This window comes from Epinephelus lanceolatus, chromosome 12, assembly GCF_041903045.1.
Source record: "Epinephelus lanceolatus isolate andai-2023 chromosome 12, ASM4190304v1, whole genome shotgun sequence".
NCBI lineage: Eukaryota > Metazoa > Chordata > Actinopteri > Perciformes > Serranidae > Epinephelus > Epinephelus lanceolatus.
Window position 1 is genome coordinate 31,164,171 of NC_135745.1, and position 24,995 is coordinate 31,189,165.

Below are 24,995 nucleotides of genomic sequence, written 5' to 3' on the forward strand. Positions count from 1 at the left end.
GTAACAGTCAGTTAAATGTGGCCCCTCCCACTTCTCCAAACATCCAATCAGCTGAGCCTTATCAGATCCGGCCTGGGGTTTGTGTGTGGTAACAAGTAATCTGTCAGCAGTGGTGAGGTTTGTACCGTTTTTGTGTCTTCTCCTGTTTAGAAGGAGAGGTTTGTCAAACTGCTGGATCAGCTGCACAACTCCCTGAGGATCGACCTGTCCATGTACCGGGTACTGACCACTTCTCTTTCAACACTTTGAGTCTAAGTGCCACAATTTGTGTGTATACATGTACATGAATGTTTATTTATTAGTCTTCCTGGGGTCTTACTCATTGCCTCTGTTTTGGGATGAAAAGGATGATGTCTTGATGTCACTGCTAATATTTAATTCCTTTATCTTACTACCTGAAGGAAGAGAACATTTTTAACTTGTACCGTTTATAATCGTCTCTTTTGTGTGTGAACATGCCCTCAGAATAACTTCCCTGCTAGCAGTCCCGAAAGACTACAAGACCTCAAGTCTACAGTCGATCTCTTGACGAGCATCACATTCTTCAGGATGAAGGTGAGGATGACTGAAAGATAGATCTTTTCTTTTCTTTTCTGTTCACATTAGCAGTTAACTCCAAAAACAAACGTGACACAAATTTCCAGTACTTTCTGTAAAGAGGCCTGAGGCATAAACTGAGGATCAGCTGAACATTACCCTATCCAAACTGAAGCCATCATCATGAAACTCTGTTTGGATGTGTCAGGGTGTTGATGTATTTCTGGTGCGATTCACGCAGCTCAGTGGGTTTACGGATAATTCCCCACTGAGATAACCTGCTGCGACTGCGTGTGTCTGACAGCTCTTTGAAGTGAACTGGTTTCAACCATATGTTTTGTAACATTTGTGTTCAGGTCCAGGAGCTGCAGAGTCCCCCCAGGGCAAGCCAGGTGGTGAAGGACTGCGTGAAAGCTTGTCTCAACTCCACCTACGAGTACATCTTCAACAACTGCCATGACCTCTACAACAGGGAATATCAGACGGACCCTGTGAGTGTGTGTGCGAGTGTGTGTGTGAAGCAAATGATGCCATTACAGTATTCCTGCTCTTCTCGACAGATGCAGCTGTTTCGGTGTTAATCTCTAACCTCTTCCTGTCTGCAGTCCAAGGCAGTCCCTCCAGATGAGCAGGGTCCCAGCATCAAAAACCTGGACTTCTGGTCCAAACTCATCACCCTCATCGTCTCCATCATAGAGGAGGACAAAAACTCCTACACTCCATGCCTTAATCAGTGAGTCTGTGCTAGTAACATTTGCCTGATTCCTCAAATTTAGCATGCAGAGGCAGTGTTGGACCTTTCAAGGCTAGATTAGGAAAAACTTTTTTGAAGTAGGGTTGTATAAGGTTGTTATACATAATCAGTAGGGCCGCCCCTGACTAAGAATTCTCCTAGTCGACCAATAGTCGTCCATTAGTCGACTAGTCGCCCGCATGTTTACGATATTAATTTAATGAATAAATGATATATTTTGGGCAGAGCAACACAATGGTTTGAGTTGAAGGTGTGAGAAAGAATAGTATCAGTAACATTGTTAACACTGTGCTACATTACAGAGAAATACAAAACCGTACTAATGAACCTTCATTAATATAGGTCTATATTTTATCTACAAGTGCACGTCACACACTGAGCGAGCCGCCTGTTAATGACGCTGTGGGCTAATGGGCATGTAGCTACTTCCATGTTTCAGATGATACGTCATGTTTGTAGTCGACCAGTGAAGATGAGTTTACATATCACCTTGGGTTCGTCCTTCACCTTCTCAAAATGATCCCACACTTTGGATTTCCTGCCCGACATGTTATTAACTAGCCTGTGGAATAACCACAGGTACCAGCCCTGGAAATTAACGTGACCTGTCTGACTGCTGAGTGTGGACACTTCCTGTGTCTGTCCTTTCAAATTAAATCCCCACATGGTCCAGTCATATAGGTTTGGATTTATTTTGACAAGCAGCTCCTAATAGAGTTCCACGTTTGTTTGTTTTTTTTGCGACTAAACAGCCAATGAAATCTTGCTGACTAATGACCTTTCTGGTTGACTAACGTTTGGTTGACCTCTAGGGGGCAGCCCTGATGATCAGTGTATTGCATACAGTTGGTGGTGCTCAGCAAGCCTCCAGTTAGGAGAAGCAGGCAGGAGTACCACCAAGGAAGATGAGCAGTGTACTGATGTGAATGTGGGCGGCAGCAAAATGTGTTTTAGCCACTTAAAAATATCAATATTAGTTTAAATGAGAATATTTTCTCTTCTTTATCTTGCCGTCAAACAGCCCTTTCACATGGGGAACCGGTACTGTTATATCCATCTATGCTGTCTTCACCAGACTCCTTTGTCAGAAACAGTAATTCTACCTTGCAGAGCACAGGAGCTGCTGGTCTACCACTGCCTCTTTGGTTAGTTTGTTGGTGTTATTGTATAAGTTTTGGTTTTGGTGTAAAGGGTAAGTTCAGGTTTACCAAAGTCATATGATAACACAAACAAACTAACTGATCAAGGCATTGGTAGACCAGCAGCTGCGTTGTGCTCTGCAAGGTAAAATTTCTGTTTTTGTCAATGGAGTCTGGCTTTGAGTAGAGCATAGGTGGATATCATGGCTACAGTTCCCTGACAGAAAGGGCTGTCTGACTGCAAGGTAAAGCAGTGAAAATATTTTACATGTAGCGCACACTAGCGCAACTGTTACTGATGTTTGGAAGTGGCAAAAATTTGTTTTGCTGCCCCTGTTGACAGCAATACTTTGCTTAGCTTCGGTTTCAGTACTCCTGCCTGCTTCTCCAAACTGGGGGCATGCTGACCGATATACAACCTCATACAACCCCACTTCAAAAAATTCAAAGTATCCTTTTAAAATGAGAAACGATTTATGAGGTAACAGCTGTATAGGTTTGTTGTTTTAAGAAAACAAAACAAAGTGAAGAATAGAGATGGGGAGTGTCTGAGCATTAAAGTAAACACGCCAAACACTCAAACAAACAGCCTTTGTTTGTTTTGAAGCCACAGGTGTGTCCTGTCAGTCCTGAGATGGAAAGGAAAGCAAATACAGAACTGCAAACTGTACAAAAACAAAAGCATCCAGCTGTTCGACATGTTTCTGTATTAAAATGCATGTAGTGTGTGTTTATATTTGTAATGTAAACTGACAGTGAACCTTCAGCCTGAGTGTGTACAGACAAGTCATTCCTGTACAAACAGCCACTTAATGGGAGGGGGTAGTTTGGATCTGTATCTCATGCTACTTTATGAAACCTTCAGTAGCTTTTCGCACTGGTGCATTTTTCTGTCAGTGGCAGCTAAAAATATCCAGAGGAAACACTGATAGAGTTACATAAAAATGAGGCTGGGTTATCTTGTTAAATAATAGAGTTGCATTAATGCATCTGGAACTGGATTTAAGCCTGAGTACTGCCTGTTGTAGGTTTCCCCAGGAACTGAATGTGGGCAAGATCAGCGCCGAGGTCATGTGGAATATGTTTGCCCAGGACATGAAATACGCCATGGAGGGTAGGTGTTTGTGTGTTGTTTGGAAGGGGCAGGGCTGGAGAGGAGAGGGGAGCCATTAGTTTGTGTCAAGAGGTCTTTTTAATGTGTGAACCATGTCTGGAGAAAGAGCGATGAAGTGGGACTTTCCTCATTCTTTGTTTCTCTTTGATATTCAGAGCACGAGAAGAACCGCCTGTGTAAAAGTGCAGATTATATGAACTTGCACTTCAAGGTGAAATGGCTTTACAACGAGTACTGCAAAGAGCTGCCCACCTTCCAGAAGCACGTACCGGAATATCCAGCGTAAGTGTTTTACAGCACCCACGCTTTTAACTCTGACGTCTACCGCTGTGGCACAGAGACTCATCATTGCTTGTTCCTTGCTCTGCAGCTGGTTTGAACCATTCGTCATCATGTGGTTGGACGAGAACGAAGAAGTGTCCAGAGACTTTCTGCATGGAGCCCTGGAGAGGGACAAAAAAGACGGGGTAACTGATTTCATCTGCAAACTTAATCTATTTATGTTCCCCGCATCCTGAGTTCCCAAGGTCCTATGATGCCAGGTTTCTTTGTTCCCAAGATTCTATGTTCCTAGCGCCCTAACACCTTTTTCCACTTACGTATGTGTACAGAGACGAGGCAACCAGAAGTCCATTCATTCCCATGGTAATCTCTGTGATATCCTATGTGCCTAGGAAACTCCTCCCCTCTGTAATATTTCGGTCTGGAATAATAAGAGTACTTTTATGGTGGATTTTGGAGAGACTGTATGACAGTGTGCTAGTTTAGCTAACAGGCTGCTAACTGGCTAACAGGCTGTTTCCTTCAATTCAGTTGCCTGTGTTGACTGTCAAGTGAGTTTGTTTGATTAAAAAGAACTTGAGTAATGTTAATCTGCTAAAATATGGCTATACATTACATACAGTCAAATTGTCATTATGACTCGTACGTCTTTTTGATTAAATATTTCACAGAATATGCTGGCAAGTCCTGTTTTTGTCCTGATAATGTTCCAAGTGAATATTCTAAATAACTGGATGGCAAAAAGCGAGAGAAAAAATAATAATTTGCCTCTCCCCCATGGCTACAGGTAGTTTCTATCAGGTTTCTATTCATCTGTAAAGAAATGCACTTCCTAGCGTCGGACACTACAAGCATCATCGGTATATTTTTGGATCTACAGTCACATACGTAAGTGGAAACAAGGCGCAAGTTCCTCAGGTCCTTTGTTCTTCGGTTCAATATTGGGCTCAATACAATTCCTGCCCAACCACACACACTGAGGCGGAGCAAAAATGTTGGGTGCTGCCACAGCTGTGTTTGTCTGGAAGTCATGCAGCCACATTGAGTTTAGATTTAAAGTAGTCATTGGACCAAGCAGTGCTAACAAAACATTAGCAAACTGATAGTCTGCCATTGTTGTTTTTGTTTCTAGTGTATATTCATTACAAAAAGCAACAATTGACATGCACAAACTAAGGAGATGATATTATCTTTTTCCAAACGCTCCATTTTAAATGTTTACATGGATAAACAGTGACCAGAGTTTTGAAAAATCTGCACCATAGAAGGCCTTTTAATAAATTTACATTTTAGGGACCTAATTCTCCATTTGTGTGTGGACAAGAAGCCACAACGTCAAGGGAAGTATCTGTTTACAAAAAACGCTCAGACCGGCCAGTTCACACCTCTGCAACTTTTCTCTGCAATGTTCTAAAACAGTTTCTTCTCGTTGCAAATCTTTGGTCTGAACTGGGCTTTGGAGTCATGATTATAGTCCCTTAACCTAACCCATGCTCGAATACTGAGCTGGTGAACATCTTTTTCAGGTTTCCATAATGTGCTATATAGAGGTGAGAAACACAGGATCCTGGGAAAACACATATGCAGAACTGGGGAACATCTGACCCTTTGTCACATTTCCATTATGTGCCACATACATTTGGGTAGTAGAACCCTAAGAACATAGGGATGTCCCCCATATTTGTGTTGTCACAAAAGAAACCACAGTCTGTCACTTGCATCTCTTCAAGTGCAAAAATATGTAAAACAACACTGGTTTTACTGGTTTTACTGAAGGACATGTGCCAGACTATTTCTTGGGAGGGTGCAGTGACTTCCTGGAGTCTGCTGAAAGGCCCTGTGCTAAGCTAAGCTAATGTAACAGTCTCCTAGAGGTAGCACAGACATGACAGTAGGAGTGATCTTTTTATCGAACTCTCTGAACTTAAGGAAATAAGCATGTTTCCCAAAATGTCTAACTATTCATTTAACGAACACTGTCAGCTCTCTACAGCAGAGTGTGCAGGACAAATGTAGAGAAAAAACTTTTGAAAGAAAGAAAAGAAACAGACGGTCATGTGAGATAAAAGTTTGACTAAACTTCAACAATCAAATTCTGCTGAGACGGTAATAAACTACAGTCTGAGAGCTAAAATGCGAGCTCCTACCTACAGCATTTACCCCTCCAAAAATGTATTCATGCATTTCTCATGCAAATTCAGGCACTTCACACCATCTCTGCTGACTCAGCACATTCCAGGCTGAGAAGAGCGGGTTGAAGGCCTCAAGGCAATCAATAATGACTCAATACCAAAGGCAAATGGAAAAAAACTGCAGATGCTACAGCGCAAGTCGATGTACACACACATACCACACTCAGCCTCACTCGCACCTACATATCCATACAGCACGAAGGTCGATACAAAGCAGCTGAAGATTCTCCCGGCTCATATGTCAGGACTCCTTTGGGTCCAATTACTGTTGCCAGAGGCAGCTTCTGCATTCCTGCGTCAGCGAAAAAACAGCAGTCCCCAGGCCTAGTCACATCCCATAACACTATTCACTAATAGTCAGACTGTTAATGAGGGCCCTGCTCCTCGTCATAACCCTCTGATCGCCTCCATCGCTCTCATCCAAGTGCTTTCAGAGGAATCACCTCACAAATCTTTTGATTGCACTCAGCTGAAGAGGGGTCAGTTTTCATTTGTCCGTGATGTGTAACACCCCGTGAACTTCTCCCCAGGGTGGCCCTCGGGGGAATCCAATCCCTCGTTTTCAGTGTTAGCCGTTCTCAGATCATCGTGCTGCAGCATCAGCACCACAAGACAACTTACACCTTTCTTCTCCCTCTGCAGTTCCAGGTCACATCAGAGCACGCTTTGTTCTCCTGCTCGGTGGTGGACGTGTTCTCTCAGCTCAATCAGAGCTTTGAAATCATCCGCAAACTGGAGTGTCCCGACCCTCAGATCGTTGGCAACTATATGAAGAGATTCGCCAAGGTGACTTTCAGCTTCTAATGCTCTCACAGAATCACTTTACCTGAGTAGTCGCTCTTAAAGGGGACCTTTTATGCTTTTCCTTATATTCTGTCATGTAAGTAATGTTACAGTGTCCAAGGTTCATATTAAACCTGGCTAAAAGTTCAGATAATGAGGTAAAAGTAAAGTCTGTGAGCAAAAACCACAGGCTTCAGACCGTTCTGCAAACTCTTACTAATGATTTTCAGTGTTTTTTCAGTGGCTATAGAATTAGAATCTATAGCCACTTTTACACTGCCTGTTCAAGGTGGAAATTTTGCACTGTTATTCTTCAATCGCAGAATCAGGGGATAAAGTTGTCTTACCTTTGAGCTAGCAGCGGACATAGTAACAGCACAGAATCAACATCCGTGTAAGAGGCAGCCGGCAGGATAGGACAAAGGGATGAACGCTCAGCTCCAAAAATAGAAAATCAATATTTGGCAACAAATACTGGTATTGTTTCTGGCCACCACAAATAAATGAATGAGTGGGAAGCCCTGGTTTTTACTACTTTGGAGACAAGCTGGCCTTGTGACAGATTTCTTAATATGGTCATCTGCCATAAAAGCCCTGTTTCCACCGAGCAGTATGATACAGTTCAGTTTGGTACGCTTTTTCTCTGTTTCCACTGTGAAAAGTTGTGGATGGTACCAATGGAGCCGTTCCATACCGTCCCCATGTTTGGTCCCCCCTCTGTTGGGGTACCTAGCACACAGATCTGGTACTAAAAGGTGGAGCTGTGAACACTTCAGTCTGATTGGTCAATAGAGGACGGTCACTCTGCTCAGGGCTGAGTTGTGGCTGGTTTTGAGGCTCATGTAACCATTGTTCATACTGTGGAGAGTTTCACATATATTAGCAAACTATAAATATGAAATGAAAGGATGTTTTACTGCCTCTTGCAGCCGCTGTAGTCGGCAACTTTTAAGGTGGATCGTTAACTTGTAATGTTACTCAATGCATGAGTTGACAACATGAATCCATCTTCAAGTATTTAAAAATATATATTAGTATCAAACGGGTTATGTGAACTGCATATATTCTAATCCTCACTCAGAGAAAAAAAAAAAAAAAGTGTCATGGAGTGTTGTTCCTGTGGGCTCTGCCAACACTAAACCCCTGAGCTTGCCTGAGAAGGACTAAATGCACAAACCCACTATTTTTAAATATCCCATGGAGAGAGACTTTCACTGCAGCCTGTTCTATTTTGTTCTGAAAATGTCGGCGTGCAACCTCATTCTGTGGACGATAAACGAGTTGCAGACTGATAAAGGAAGAAATACAGTGAGTGACAACGACCCCGCCCACATTTAAGGGCACTGTTTGTGGTGGAAACACTAGGGTCTAGGTACCATGTCTGAAGGGTTACTGTTGGTTCCAAAGGTACCATACTGAAAGTGTTTGGTGGAAAAAGAGGCTAAAGTGGAGCATTTCAGACAGAGGGTGAATACAGGTGTTCCAGCACAGACAGTATGAGGAAATTAAAGTGTTTTTTGAATATTAAAGCACATAAACATGTTGTAGTAGAAACCCAAAGTACAAGTATGAACTCATTACATTATTCTGTTTGTTTCTCTCAGACCATCGGCAACGTCCTGCTGTCTTATGCCGACATCATTGCAAAGGACTTTCCCAATCATGTCAAGAAGGAGAAAGTGGTAGGTGTTCAAGATGTTTTAACGTAGAAGACATAACAGTGTGTCAACAGTTTGGCACAACAACGTACCAGATGGAAATTTGTGTCAGCGGAACAAACAGCAGTGACTGATTTAATAGTTTAATTTGAGCTCCATCAGGAGCTCTGGTGTATGTGGTCAGGTTGATTAATTTTAGCACAATAAACTGCTCTTCAGCGTAACAGCCGTGCCCAAGTTGCAGTGTTTCAAAGTGAATTAGGGCTGTGTAATTAGCTGAATGTGGTGTAGGCTCGGGGAAAAGTGGGCTGCTCTCCCAGAGAGACCAGGAGCCCCCAGAGGAGCAGTAATTACTGAAAACTCCTGCTTCTCCTGCCCCGTATCACCAAGAGTGCTTTTCGCCAAAGAAGCAATAAAGAAAGTTAGGAGGACTAACCTTGATTGATTACAATAAAATGCTGGGAGCAGACAGAGGAACGGCAGTGAGAAGTGTGTGTGTAATGATTTTTTCTCCTTCTCCCCTCAGCCATGTATCATCATCAATAACATCCAGCAGCTCAGAGTTCAGCTGGAGAAGATGTTTGAGGCCATGGGAGGCAAAGATGTGAGTTTCCATACATGCCGTTTATTGTTGTGACTGTGCCACTATAACGTTGCTCTTGAAGTCATCCTATTGTCTTCTTCCAGCTTAATCTGGAGGCAAGCGACTTCCTCAAGGAGCTGCAGAACAAACTCAACAGCGTTATGGATGACCTCAGCCGTATCTTCGCTGTCAGGTGGGTGTGTCTGTTTAATTTGCCCTGTTGAACTTAGGGATGCTGGAACCAGTTCCAGCTCCAGCTGATTTTAAGCTGTTTACATGTTGTTCTGCAGTTTCCAGCCCCAGATTGAGGACAACGTGAGGCAAATGGGAGACATCCTCGCTCAGGTAAAAGGTCAGACCGTCCCGGCCAACGGCAGCGTGGTTCAAGAGGCTGATAATGTCCTGCAGCCCATCATGGACTTCCTGGACAGCAAGTACGTACAGCTGGATATGGAATGTCAGTACAATTTAAGAATTGACCCAAGCATTTATTATATTGGATTAATTGACCGTGTATGAGTATGAATAATTCAATGTTATTTTTGTATTTATTACCAACAACACTCGTCTTTTTTATTTACGACATACTATACTATGATTACTATGTTTTTTTTCATATTTATTTTTATGACATACTATTCTATGACTTTTTTTAATGACATCTGTTTGATGTACTATACTATGACTTTTGTATTTATATATTCATTACAAACTACACCCTGACTTTTTTATTCATGACATTCTATACTTTAATTACTATGATTTTTTTGTATTTATTTTTTATGACATACTATACTATGACTTTTTTAAATTAAATTTTATGATATACTATAATATGACTTTTTAAAATTGAATTTTTATGACACACTACACTATGACTTTTTTAATTAAATTTTTATGACATACTATAATGACTTTTTTTAATTGGATTTTTATGACATACTATAATCTGACTTTTTTAATAATTTTTTTTGACATACTATACTATGACTTTTTTAATTGAATTTTTATGACATACTTTAATATGACTTTTTTTAATTAAATTTTTATGACATACTATAATATGACTTTTTTAATTCAATTTTTATGACATACTATAATATGAATTTTTTAATACTTTTTTTGACATACTATACTATGACTTTTTTAATTGAATTTTCATGACATGCTTTAATGACTTTTTAATTAAATTTTTATGACATTCTATAATATGACTTTTTTAATTGAATTTTTATGACATACTATAATATGACTTTTTTAATTCAATTTTTATGACAAACTATAATATGAATTTTTTAATAATTTTTTTGACATACTATACTATGACTTTTTTTAATTGAATTTTTATGACATACTTTAATATGACTTTTTTATTCAATTTTTATGACATACTATAATATGACTTTTTAATAAAACATTTATGACATACTATACGATGACTTTTTTTAATTACATTTTTATTACATACTATAATATGACTTTTTATGACATTTTTATTGCATACCATAATATGACTCTTTTAATAGAATTTACATACTATACTATGACTTTAATACATTTTTATCACTTACAATCCTTGTTATCAAAATTTTATGACATATACTATGACTTTGCATAAGACTTTTTTAAATAAAATATTTATGACATATTATACTATGACGTTTTTTTATGAATTGTCAGGACATACTTTGTATCAGTCAGTTGAGAGATTGTGTGTTTGCATGTTACAGCCTGTCACTGTTTGCTAAGATCTGTGAGAAGACTGTCCTGAAGAGAGTGCTAAAGGAGCTGTGGAAACTGGTGATGAACACAATGGAAAAAACTATTGTGCTTCCAACACTCACTGACCAGACGGTATGTTATATAAAAAAAACAGTCACTTCTGTTTTCTTCATCTTCTTTGCTTTTGAATTTTAGTGCTTGTCATTGCTGCTGTCCATTCTGATTGAACATTAATCCATCTATCCTGCCATTACCCCATTCTCTCTCCCTTCCTTCCTTTCTTAGGTTATTGTAAGTATGCGTGTGTGTGTGTGTGTGTGTGTGTGTGTGTGTACAGCCTCTGTCAGCATGAAGAAACACTCTGTATTTTTAACAGGAACTTTAACACCACCTTCTGTAGCTTTTGATTTTTACAATTCTTTCTCCCTCTCTGTGGATATCAGTGCATTAAATGGCAGCACGATGCACCAGAGACAACATTATCTGCTCTTGAGTCCCTGCAATACTGACTGACTGTACACCAAAGCACTAAAACCTTCTTTCTCTCCCAAGATGTTTATCATGAATGTTTATTTAAAAGATATACAGATAGGTATAAAATGTGTAGTGTTACTCTCCCCCTCACTCTTCAGACTCTTGTATCTGCAGCTGTCCATCCTCACTAAACCTCCTGAACTCACCTCTCACTCAACTGCAGATCTCCCAAACACCCCCTTTTGTTTCTCCTCTCAGTCCACTCACTTGTCTGTCCATCTCTCCATGACAGGGCACTCAGATGATCTTCAATGCTGCTAAGGAGTTGGGCCAGCTTTCTAAGCTCAAGGTGATGAAAACATAAAATGCATCTAAAATACAGGCTGCGATTTAGCAGGAGCTGTGGTATAGACTGACTCCTTTGTTTGATCTGTCCTGCAGGAGCACATGGGGCGAGAGGAGGCCAAAGCTCTGAGTCCTAAACAGTGTGCAGTGATCGAGCTGGCACTGGACACTATTAAGGTAAAGTATGGTGTGTCACACAAACACAACAGCTGGCAGGGAAATCTGTGCCCTCAAATCTTACTTTTACAGTCTTTTAGTTTGGTCTGTGTTTGCTGAACGTTTCAGGATTCTGGACGACATACTATGCTTTGACATTTTTTGATGATTTTGGACGACATACTATACTATGACATTTTTTGATGATTTAGGACGACATACTATACTATGACTTTTTTCATGATTTTGGACAACATACTATACTATGATTTTTTTTTGATGATCTTGGACGGCATACCATACTATGACATTTTTTCATGGTTTTGGACAACATGCTATACTATGACTTTTTTTGATGATCTTGGACGACATACTATACTATGACATTTTTTGATGATTTTGGACGACATACTATACTATGACATTTTTTGATGATCTTGGGCGACATACTATACTATGACATTTTTTGATGATTTTGGACGACATACTATACTATGACATTTTTTGATGATTTTGGACGACATACTATACTATGACTTTTTTTGATGATTTTGGACGACATACTATACTATGACTTTTTTCATGGTTTTGGACAACATACTATACTATGACATTTTTTCATGATTTTGGACGACATACTATACTATGACTTTTTTGATGGTTTAGGACGACATACTATACTATGACTTTTTTGATGGTTTTGGACGACATACTATACTGTGATATTTTTTCATGGTTTTGGACGACATACTATACTATGACTTTTTCTGATGATTTAGGACGACATACTGTACTATGACTTTTTTGATGGTTTTGGATGACATACTATACTATGACTTTTTTTCATGTTTTTGGACGACATACTATACTATGACATTTATTCATGATTTTGGATGACATGTTATGCTATGACATTTTTTCATGATTTTTGACAACATATTATACTATGACTTTTTTCATGTTTTTGGACGACATACTATACTATGACTTTTTTTCATGTTTTTCGATGATATACTGAATTTTTTACCCTCAATTCTTTACAAACCCTTACGTAATCCAACCTAGCATGAAAAAAAAAAACAAAACAAGACAAAACTGTTTAATGAAGAAACACAACATCATAAATCAGAAGCAGATAAATAAAGCAAAGATAGAAGTCATACCTTAGTGTTGGTCAAATAAATTACAATGAAAAAATAAAGATAAAGTAAAGACACATCATGTATCGCTGTCATGTCAGTCGTTTCTCAGTGTCAATCACAAATACATGTGTAAAATGTAATGTTTTTAAACATTTTCTTGAATTTACACATTTTCCTTAATTCTTTTAATTCATTGTTACAAGTCTAGGTTTAGAGGTATTTTAGTTGCCAAACTAGCTCTAAACTCAGCATGCTGTTGCTCCTTAGCTCCAGGGCCGACAAGGTTGTTGCACACAGTTTTGTCACAGTTGTACATTTCCCACATCAGCTCCCTGTGTCCTGCCCTCTGTCTGTCTTTCTGCCTGTCTGCTTGCCGTCCACCCATCTATAAATACGTGTGTCATGTCACATCTGTTACGCAGCAATACTTCCACGCTGGTGGTGTGGGCCTGAAGAAGACATTCTTGGAAAAGAGTCCAGACCTGCAGTCTCTGCGCTACGCCTTGTCTCTGTACACCCAGGCCACGGACAAGCTCATCAGGAAGTTTGTCCTCTCGCAGGGCGCTCAGGGTATGACTTCAAACGACAACAACACACACACACACACACACACACACACACTGTCACACGGCAGTTCAAACAATTTCACAGAAAAATGCTTTCAGTTACTCTCAAAGAGCTCCACTGCTTATTCTTACTGTAACTGCGGCTTATGGAATTAAAATGGGATTATGAGATTAAATAGAATAACTTGCTGACAATGTTGGAAGAAAATGTTAAATTCCTTGCTTCAGTGAATTACAGTAGGAACACCAGCAAATACTGGTTTTAGTTATACAGACTATAACTTTAATGCCCACAAATGGATTTTGATGAGCTGAAAATTGGAATGTCTTGCTCAAGGACACCACAGTTGTCTTGTTACTTTATCATCAGCCATAACACTTTCATTTGCAGTATTTAACAAGATGCATACATGCTTTTCCACCTGTTTTACCAATGAACACTTTGTGTACTATCCTCTAATGCTTAATTTTTCTCCTGTCTGCTCTCAGTCCACGGAGGGAAAGGGCTCAGGTGCACGGCGAACGAAGACACACCACCAGAGAAACGTACGTGTCAGCACTGTTACATAAAATTTGCATGTCCCCCACGGCAACCCGCAGCAGCTCAGACTTGTGCTCAGACATCTGTGTGATCAAACTGTCAGCAACCAAAGATAACCCAAGACAGTGAGCAGTGTTAGCCCTTGGCGCTCTGCTTCTTCTTGTTTTTTACCTCTTCTTTTACTTTCCAGATTGAACTCCTTTTTATCAGCTGAATAAGAAAAACCTGACTTATGCATAGATTCATTTGTTGTAGATTAAGTCTATTACATACGAAGAGTGCACAGAGAAAGATGAAGTCCAAATCAGCTGAGCAGGTGAGAGCTTGAACATAAAAACCGCAGTGACGTGAGAGTGAGGAGAGGCAGGGATGTGCAAGACATAATGAATAAAAGAACAAGTCGTGCACAGATTTTCTCCAGATTTTTGTGTTGCAGTTTGGATTGTTTCTGTTTCATCTCCTTTTCCCTTTTTCCTTCAGTGTGAATAGAGAGTTAAGAACAAATTACCAGCTATTACTGAGTTACAGTTTGCCATTTGCTCAGCAATAGAGCTGGCACAAAAGCTGCGCTACCCAGCCAAGTCCTGCTCATCTGATTATCACAGAGAACCTGTGTGTGTGTGTGTGTGTGTGTGTGTGTGTGTGGTTTCTGCATGTTTAAATTTAGTTCACAATCTGCTGATGCATCCCAATTCTGCAAGTCATATATCTCTGCTGTGCTACATTGTGTACTGCAAAAACAGACACACAGGTTATAGCTATGCAAAGACAAATGGCTCACACTCACATGAGTAATTACCGTGTTTGTCTGTACAGCATCTGGAGTGGATGCAGTTGGCGAGGTGGTCATGGGTGTGGACATTTTACCCCAGCCTAATGGAGAACACAAGATCAGTGTCAAAGGTAAAAAAAAACGAGAGAGAAAAGAAAAGCAGGACAGGCTACACCACCGTCCCAGTTTTCTTGTCTTCTCCTGTGTTCCTTCTCTAACGTTACCTGCGTTCATCCTCCAGTGGTGGCTGCTAATGACCTGAAATGGAAGGCGCAGGGCTTCAGGCCCTTCGTGGAGGTCTACATCATCGGCCCCCACCTCAGCGACAAAAAGAGGAAATTTGCCACCAAGTCCAAGAACAACACATGGTCACCCAAGTTCAGTGAGAGCTTCCAGTAGTGAGTATCACCTGTCTCTGCAGAATGTGATAGACAGACAGGACATGTAACACAACATACTAACAAACCATCATACTATATATAAACCCCTTAAAACAGATAGGTTTTAATTTATTTTGACAAGGCCCAGCTCCTAAAAGAGTTTTATGTTTGTTTTATATCTACTTTTGTTCTGCAACTATGCAACCAATGAAATCTTGCTGACTAATGACCTTTTTTGTCGACTAATGTTTGGCCGACTATTAAGGGGCAGCTCTACTAATTAGCTAGCTAATACAGTTAAAGACATGAAGTCAAACATTGATATGATTCTGTCTCGTTTCAGCTCATTGGGCACTGAGGTGGGTCCTGAGAGCTACGAGCTGCAGGTGTGTGTGAAGGACTACTGTTTCGCCAGAGAGGACCGCACCGTGGGCATGTCCGTGGTGCAGCTGAAGGACATAGCCAGCAAGGGCAGCGTCACCTTGTGGATGCCCCTGGGCAGACGTATCCATATGGACGAGACGGGCCTGACGGTGCTGCGGATCCTCTCTCAGCGCAACAACGACGACGTGGCAAAAGAGTTCGTCAAGCTCAAGTCAGAGCAGCGCTCAGCCGAGGAGGGCCGCAGCTGAGGGGGGGGGGGGGGGGGGAGAGAGCGAGGACACACGTGTGCACAAGACCACCAGAGACATAGTATTATGCACACTTAAAGTAGTCACACCGACATAGATAGACAACCATGTGCAATACACAAGCACACACATGAAAATGCTCTATTGTACATATATCTGCATACATTATGCAACATTTACATTGCAATGTTATCAATGCAAACATGGAGAGTTATGTTTATAAGCATTCATATTTAATTTTGAATATTTCAGCAGCTCAACTCGAAGCTCTCAGTTTAGGGTTAGCCTCACATTACCAAGCACTTGTCAACCCCTCACTCAATCTTTCCCATAACACATCACACCTTTTATACGCTGTACATTTAGATGTGATATAATGCAACGCAGAACTAAACCATGTGAATAGTTTGAGGACGACCACTTTGCACTTTTGCTTCTCTGTGTCTTCAGGAGAGCAGTCCTTGCCTAGCTATGCTCTGTCTGTCCGTCCGTCTGTCCGCTTGCCTGCCTGACTGTGTGTCGTTCTTCCAGTCCGTCGGTCTTTCTCTTTCCCCCCTTCCTCCTCCTCCTCCTCTCCCTCTCCTTGTCGTTTGCTCTGCGTAGTCTTCCCACGGTGTGATGTGTTGTGTAGGTTGGAGTTCAGGCACAGATCTAAGATCAGCTCCTTTTTTTTGCCCAAAAATCCAAAAAGAGAAAAAAACCACTGACCTTAGATCAGTGTCCAGGGGCAACGTCACTGCTTGTCTGTCCTGTAATGTACCAACATCCTGCATGTTGACCCCAGGAACACTGTGATCCACTTTGCTGTAACCATGGCAACCCCCCCCCCCCCCCCACATAAAAGATGGGTGCCTCCAATATTTTACCCGTGTGAGCATGGTGCATATATAACCCTGGTACAATAAGGTTTTATAATCATGACCCGACTAACCATCATTATCATGGAGAAAACACACCGACAGTGGGAACATGCTGAGCCTGATGTGTGACGTGTTGATAGAGATGAAGGTTGTGGCCGCAATGTGCTTTTTCTTTTAAAAACTTTTCTTGCTTCACATCACGACAAACGGAGCAATACCCCAGCGTCTAACACATCCACACCCCGAGAGTGCACATTAACTCCAAAAGGGCTACAGGATCAGTGGACTGGGATGTCAGTTTACGCACTAATATATGCCGTCCACGCTTCTGTCGGCAAATTGACCACAAGGTTTTCCCACGAATCCCCCTCCACCCACTATCTACCTGTGTGTCTACAGACACATCGCCACACTGCAGACACGCTCCGATTCAGAAAGTCTCTCACGAGAGACGCTGTGGAGGACGGCCAAAGGACATGCGATGCTGAAGGACACTTTCCTCCTGATCGACTGCACACGTAACCTAAACCCATCTCTTTAAGGCAATAGTGGTTTGTTTGTATGTACACTGAACCTTGTGGTTTTTACGAAGAACAAACCCCCTGTGAACACTGCTGTGTCTTTTGTTATTGTGTGTGTGCATGTGTGTGAAGGTGATCTTGTATTTGCTACATAGTGAGGACTAAGAGAGAGGACACTTTTGTAAAGTGAGGACATTTTGGACGGTCCTTACTTTTTCAGAGGCCTGTTTAAGGGTTAAGACTTGGTTTTAAGGTTCAGGATACAACTAAGTTTAAATAAGGTTAAAGGTTAAGGGGGATTTATGCTTGTGTGGCAGACCCTATGCCATAGCCTACACGTGGCCTACGCACGTGGCCTCAGCGACGGAGTGCTGTGAAGTTTAGTTGATTCAAAACATGGATAAAACATGGCTTAATAGTGAGAATTTCAAACACAAGTACACACATCAGCTTCACTATAACTGACAGGATTCACAGACAAAGCACTTGTCTTTTACTGGACTCTTTTTCCCCACAAATACAACATGCTAATATTTTTAGCACAAGCCTATGGCATTTTACATTGTATGAATTAGCCTTGCAGCTAGCAAACTTTCCTCGTTTCATATGAAACCAGGGACAACAGCAACATTTAACAAAGGTAGCGTCAAAAAATTTGGCTCCATTACAACTCACAAGGTTCACTGACAAACCAACTGTCTTATACTAAACATGTTTTCCAAACAAATACAACATGCTAACATTATTAGCACAAGCCTATGGCATTTTACATTGTATAAATTAGCCCAGTGAGATTTCCTCTGCTCATATGATGCCAGGATAAATCACACACAAGACTTAAAATGCTATTTTATCTGAGGTTTTATTGTCTTCACAATTTATTGTTTCATATCTGTGAAACTAAAGTCAATAAAAGCTTTGTTTCTACTGAGGGAAAAGGTTTCAGCTTAAGAAAACAGACAGAAGGTCTGCGTTACATTTCTGGGGAGGTGCTCGTCAGGCTACAGAGTAGGGTAGGGTACGGCAGCGATTCAACACAGAAGTACAAATTCCGCCTTAGGCATTTTGTCATGATGGTTAAGGTTAGTGTAAGGAGCTAGAAATACATTGTGTAAACGAGGGTCCTCACAAACATAGAAGTACAAGATTGTGTGTAAGTGTGTGTGTGTGAGTGCGTGTGTGTGAGGGGGGTTGATTGTCACACCTGGCAAAACGGGCTCTGAGATTGTGAGCAATATATTGTATCTACATACCCTAAATGTATGCGCTGTCAATATAAATACAGGAGCACCAACTGCAATATCCAGATCCAAGGAATGGGGAAACTTATGATTCTGTGTTTAATTTACTTTTATGTATGGACTCATAAAATCCCCATTCCTGTTGGACATTTGTAAGCTTTTTCTCACGTGTTGAATAAGAAGGAAAGTGTTTTGTCCTTGAATTCCTATTTGCCTTTTGGACCAAATTTGCACGAACCAGTTTATTTTTTTGTTTTTCAAAGAAAGAAGCCATCGGAGTCACCGCCAAGCATTTATGTTGTCTTAGTTTAAGTCTTGTCAAGTGTGTTAACAACCCCTTTACCTTTCACTGCAAAAAAAAAGGTGAGCAAACACTCACAGTCGTAGTCCGGCTCGTGTTGTATTCTCTTAGTGAAACTTAACAGTGTCAGTGACAGCGAGGTTTTCCTGTCGCTGTGTGGGGCTTCACCAGACTGTCACTGCTGGCCTGTCACATGTTGTCTTTACTGAATACTGTTGAATTCTACCAAAAACAAAGCTTCTGAATGTTGTTTATCTCAGCAGAGCCTTCTTTTTACGAACAAAGGGATGGTTATATCCAAAACCACGACTAGCTTGGGGACACCGGCTCATGCCTTTACAAAAAGTAAAACTGATATTGCCATTTGATTTAGGCGTCCAAATTTCACTTAAAGGGAAACTTTTGTATTTTTTCAACCTGGACTCTGTTTTCCATGTATTTGTGTTTAACCGACCTATGGAGACAATCATCTTTAAATTGGCCGAGTGTTGAGAGATTCGTAGCAGTAAAACAGGCTGCAATGTAGTCTCTGAGGGCAATTGTGCACCATCAATTTAAAGTGCTTGTTTTTGCCACTGACAGGCTCATACTGTTATTGTAATGGCTCATTCATGCTCAAAGTTAGATAAGTATAGGGACACATTATAGGGTACGTTATTACGACCTAGCCCACCAATGCCATGTTTGTTGTCAGAAACTTTTGACTCTGCCCTTTGGTGCCATCTAGTGGATGTATCTATACTAACATAAAGGACGCAGGGAAGTATGTGGGTAATGACAGTTGAAATTAATGCATCCGTTTTCGTAAATAACGGGAGTATAAGGCCCCGATCATACAGAAAGCGTTCTAGCTGCTGGAGGTGATTTTTTGTAATTGTCTTTATTGAGAATGAAGCTTTTTGCTTGCGATTTTTGTGTTGGGATGGGCCTCGCGTTTCTGCGCTCTAGGCACCAGAACGCACTGAACTCCTCGAGTTGAAAAAAACTTCAACTCAGAGCAGAAAAGCGCCCAACGTCATCTCTTTTATTGGTATCTTTTTCCCATTGTCCAATCGGATGATTTCAGAGGCAGGACCTCTGTGGTGGTCATGACAACAAGTCTACAGTTGGTAAACAATGGAGGAGGAACTGGTGGTAGCAGTTGCTGGATACCCAGCCTGACGATAGACAGCAGGTTGTCAAACTGCCCCTGAGTCATCCTAAAATATGCCTGGAAACGTCCATCATGGAGGAGAAGCTCCTGGACCAACTGGTGGTACTCCCTACGACCCACCCTCTTTTTTAGGGTCTCATGTACCCACACAAATCTCCGTTTATCTGTGCCCAACAAACAATTTGCTGACAGCCTCTCGCCCTCACCCAGAGCTACAGCAAGTACCCTCTGCCTCAACATTTTAGTAACTAGATACTAATTACTGTTAGAGTAAAAAAAAAAAAGGGTAGAGGGGTGCTTAAAGTGTCTGTTCAACATTGAGGAAAAGAAATATAACGTTATTGTGACCAAGTCTTGACTTAGAAGGTGACTTATTGCAGGAAAAATAGGAGAGACATGGATAGAGGAATGCTGGGAGGAGTTTGTTGTGTTAGAGTACAGAAAGCGTAGCTCAGTGTTATTGCTGAATATTCTGCTGATATTGACAATGTGGTGAAGTCTGAGAGATTTTAGAACGATACTTCACCTTGAGCGAGACTTGGTCACAACAACAAACAGACCAGTGGAAGTTAAGGAAAAATGTTTCATTCCTCCCTAGGGTCCGTTTCATAATGCTGCCAGACACTTCGAATAACAATCTGATTCTGTCAGTGGCAAAAGCAAACACTTTTAATGGACGTAAAAAGGATCGAGGTTGAAAAATACCTAAGTTTCCCTTTAAATAAAACGGATAATATTGGGTGAACTAGCCTTTTTAAAGGAGCTTTCCGCCCAATTTAACACACAGTGCAGTTACATTATTTTTATGTTTTGATCCCAGGGCTCAAGACAAAACTTGACACGTCAGGTTGTAGCTGAAAAAGCAACAAAAAAATAACTGATTATCCAGTTTGGGGCTTGTTGGTTGCCTGCTTCATGTATGTACGCACACACCTACACACACCACTGCACACACTAAAGACATGCACACACCTACACACACATCCACACACCGATCTCTGCTCAAGCACAAAAGGGCACACGTAAGATGACACACATGCATGCATGCACGCCGACACAACTCCGTGGAGACCAATGACGCCCACCCTGTGAATAGAATCAACTTACAATTGCATGATGGGAAACTTTATCGTGCCAGCACGTGTCTCTTTGATGTGACTTTTTTTTTTTTTTTTTTAATTTCCGAAGCTATGTAATGATAAGTCATCAATGTTCTTTTTGTTTTCCAACAACGGCTTGTGAATACGTCATCTGTAACCAATATGAATGTAGTGTGAACACAGAACTCGCATGAGAGAATTATTTTCTACTAAGGATGTTTCTAATTTGTTTCTTATCATTATTGATTGTTCTTTAATGAGGATGAAGTGGAACTGGAATGCAGCCTGATTGTGATCTGCTTCCTATTAAAAGGACATTTGTGTCACGATCTAAACGTCTGCTTTATTATTCACCCCGCCGCGCCTGTGAATCACATTACTGCAGTTAGATTTGTATGTGTGGGAATGGTTTTATCCAGTTATTACATCTCAGGATCGGCTACACACACGTCTAACATACTCTCTAATAATCTGAACCTTCAGTGCGACAAGTTATGAAACGTTGTAAAACTCAGACAAGTGTTTCAGCAGATGTGTTTCCCCTCTCAGATGAAGACAACAGGCTTTTATATTAACACAGACCTTCAGCTGGAACAACGGGCTTCCACTTCAGTGAGCGCTCAGTCTGTTCTCCATGTGACCTCTGACCTCTCTGCGGAGGGGGGGGAGGGGAGCATCGCACACCACTTTACACAAGTTGAACCAGATGTTTTGGCTCCTTCTCCGCAGTCGACAGAGGGGAGGGGAAAAGCTCAGCTGCCGTTAGTCTAAACAAAGAAAGGCAAATCAGTAGGAACTTAAAGAGACAGTTCACCCCAAAATCAAAAATATACCATCCCTTACCTGTGGTGCTGTTTATCAGTCTGGAGTTGCAGAGTGTTGGAGATATCAGCTGTAGAGATGTCTGCCTTCTCTCCACAATAATGGAACTAGATGGCACGCTCATAGCACCAAAGAAAACGCATTTGAAAAACTCAAGAAATCATGACGTTATTCAAGATAATCCACAGACCTTGTTGTGAGCAGTTTCATGTAGGAACTATTTTCTTTCTACCAAACTACACCCACCAACCAAATCACTGGGCAGAAGGAACATGCATCTACTGCTAGCTAATGTTACAGCTCAGCTAAGGAGGACACCATTAATGTTCACATCTCGTGCTGCTACGATCCTCTCATCCATGAGTAGATGCACTCTTCCTTCTACATTGTGTAGTTCAGTAGAAAGTAAATAGTTCCACATGAAACTACTCACAACAAGGTCTGTGGATTATCTTGGGTGACCAGGTCATGATGGTGATGCAGGCACTAAACAAGTGAAAGACATGAAAAGGACATTACTATGTGGGAGACAGGACATGTTTAAAATGACAATCAACACAAAAGACAAACACAGGCATATCAGTATAACATATGCTGACAGTGTTGAGTGGTATTTTGAGTGTTTGTTGGTGTGTGTGTGTGTGTGTGTGTATGAAGTTGATGAAGGAGGGGGAATAAGCTTGAACAAGGCAAAAAAAGGAGAGACAAGGGTGCAGATGTGTTGAGTTTTTCAAATGTATTAATTGGCATTTTGAGCACCACAAGCCGAGTGCCATCTAGTTCCATTATACTGAAGAGAAGGCAGACATCTCTACGGTGATCTCTCCAACACTCAGCAACTCACACCGACAATCTAGACTGATAAATAGCACTACAGGTAAGAGGAAGAATATGTATTTTTAATTTGGGGGTGAACTGTCCCTTTAAACCAGCTGTGGAGTAAAGAGGTCAAGCCTTGGTGACCAATGATTGTTTTCATTATGAATTAATCTGCTAATTATTTTCTTTAAGCTACAACTTGACTAAACATTTGGACTATAAAATGTTAGAAAAATGTCTCACAATGTTCTACAAGTAGCTTAAAAACATCCAACAGTCTAAATCCTCAAAATATACATTTTACAACAGTGTAAGGCAAGGAAATGCAGCCAATCTGAACATCTGAGAGGCTGGAAGCTTTAAAAAGTTGGCAAAATTGACTTAAATTTGACTGAATATTAAAAGTTCCCAATTAATCTGCTGTTAATTGTCTTAGTGTTTCATCTCAGCTCTGTTTTAGTTTATAAAATGTCAGAAAACCACCAAAATATTAGAATCCAAACTGACATCCTGGCCAGACCAGCAGTCTGTATTTAATTAATTTATACTGATTTAAAACATAAAAATGCAGCAAATATTCACATTTAAGGTTTATCTTGTTTGAAAAATAAGGCACTCTTGTTTGATGAGGGATTTAAACTCTTGAATCAGCTCTACTTTTAACACTTTTCTTCTAAAGCTACACCAAAATCTATGCATGTGTTAGATCCAGGCCCACACCACTGTTCTGATTTTCCAGGAAACTACCCGATGTCTGGTCTCAGATTCACAAACAGGCCTGAGCTGCACCATGATTCATGCAGCTGTCTGCTGCAGGTGTGTCTGTGCTGCCACCATGTGGCCAAGACGCAGCCGCTGCAGTCTGCTGCATGTTCCCCAACTGAAATGAAGACACACAAAGGCGAGCTCTTATTTTACAGTAAAAAAATGAAACCAAAAAACAAGACTTTATTAAAGAAGCATAAAAAATAAAACTCTTGATACATTTCTCATAACCGTCAAGTCAGCTCAAATTATACGATTATACAATTTTCCCGGCTCACGGTTAAAAGGTCCATAAACTTTCAAATAAAATATATTTCAATTTTAAAATTTCTTCAATAATTTTCTCATTTTGTTATAAATTGCCTATATGTAGTACACAGGAAATAAGGAAAATAAAAAAATGGAAAATAAAAATAAATTTGAAGTAATAAAAAGGGTCACATTATTGTCTGGGATATTTAGGTAAGCAAATAAATTGTAAAAAATAAAATGTGTAAAAAGTTTTTTTGTTTTTTTTATCTTAAAAATTATTAGCTAATGCCAGGTGGCTTGAAGACATGCAGATGGTTAACTTACAAATAATGATACATGTTCTTTAGAAACTACACTTATCTTCAATTAAGTCATTTTGCTTTTGAAAACAAGATCCCGTTGATTGTATTCAGGGTATATACACACACAGGTCGGGCCTGGAACCTAGTTTGCCGACGTTTTACATTTTGGTTCTGCATACAAAGAGAATTAAAGCAAAAAATAGGAGAGCGGAGGCTTAAGGGGTGTCTGTCACCCCTTTCTGGCGTGGCTCTCTTCGCACCCCCCCCCCCCCCCCTCTCTAATGACAAAAAAAAAGGTCAGAGGTCACTGGCTAGCATGCCTCAGGAAACCCTGTTTTCAAACCTTTAAGGAAGGAAATGGGGGAGGGGGATAAGTTTGGCTAAAAAAAATAAAAATCAGCAGTCAATCTGAAAAACTTTGTACCTTTTTAACAATGAAACTACTGTACATTAAACCCTAACATTCTCTCATTGGCCAGAAAAACACCCCAGTTCAACACCAGGATTTACATTAGAGCCATCTGGTAAATACAACACGTTTAATTCCTTTAACACGTCGACTTGGACAGTTTGAAGAAGGGCTTCGAGGTTGGCCTCAACAGACTCACACGACAGTCACGACGAATCTGATCATAAGGACACGTTCACGGCCCTGCATCTGTTCCGAGTGCGCATGAGACGAAATGCGACGTTTGACACCAGAGCCCGACGAGGGGGTGGGTTTGCCGGTTAACAAGACGAGGTTGTCAGATTTACGGAGCACTGCAGAAGTCTGAGAGCTATAAGAGGCCTCCCACCGCCCCCAACTGGGGTTTGTTCATCGCCATGTTTCAGTAGGGAGTTGCACCAAAGCACCATGGGTAGTCGTCACTACCGGTTCAGCTCTTGGGGCAGAGTTTTTTTCCTACACATGAATTAGTGCACTGCTGCGCTCAACCAGGACAGCGGCTTATTAGATTCCTCTGTGCAGCTGCTGCCCTCGTCACCTAAAGTAGCAAACGAACAGTCAGACAGCAAATAAGTTTAACATCATACCGGCTGGAGCACCAAAGCACAGCAGCAACTGCCCAATTACTCACTCAAGTAG

At 40.9% G+C, this 24,995-nt stretch overlaps 1 protein-coding gene across 1 annotated transcript in view; it reads left to right on the plus strand.

Annotated features, from left to right (window-relative positions):
* The window catches only part of LOC117272199 (protein unc-13 homolog A), a 57,763-nt gene extending 40,755 nt beyond the window's left edge, over window positions 1-17,008 (plus strand). Inside the window, exons 23-42 of the mRNA XM_033650982.2 lie at window positions 151-219; window positions 466-555; window positions 894-1,028; window positions 1,143-1,270; window positions 3,459-3,544; window positions 3,700-3,826; window positions 3,915-4,011; window positions 6,661-6,804; window positions 8,406-8,483; window positions 8,986-9,063; window positions 9,147-9,235; window positions 9,333-9,476; window positions 10,773-10,896; window positions 11,531-11,587; window positions 11,680-11,760; window positions 13,304-13,451; window positions 13,937-13,993; window positions 14,805-14,891; window positions 15,002-15,158; window positions 15,484-17,008. Coding sequence (XP_033506873.2) covers window positions 151-219; window positions 466-555; window positions 894-1,028; window positions 1,143-1,270; window positions 3,459-3,544; window positions 3,700-3,826; window positions 3,915-4,011; window positions 6,661-6,804; window positions 8,406-8,483; window positions 8,986-9,063; window positions 9,147-9,235; window positions 9,333-9,476; window positions 10,773-10,896; window positions 11,531-11,587; window positions 11,680-11,760; window positions 13,304-13,451; window positions 13,937-13,993; window positions 14,805-14,891; window positions 15,002-15,158; window positions 15,484-15,772 — 2,265 coding nt within the window. The 3' untranslated portion in view covers window positions 15,773-17,008. The remainder of the gene's footprint in view (window positions 1-150; window positions 220-465; window positions 556-893; window positions 1,029-1,142; window positions 1,271-3,458; window positions 3,545-3,699; window positions 3,827-3,914; window positions 4,012-6,660; window positions 6,805-8,405; window positions 8,484-8,985; window positions 9,064-9,146; window positions 9,236-9,332; window positions 9,477-10,772; window positions 10,897-11,530; window positions 11,588-11,679; window positions 11,761-13,303; window positions 13,452-13,936; window positions 13,994-14,804; window positions 14,892-15,001; window positions 15,159-15,483) is intronic.
* The last annotated feature ends 7,987 nt before the right edge of the window (window positions 17,009-24,995 follow it).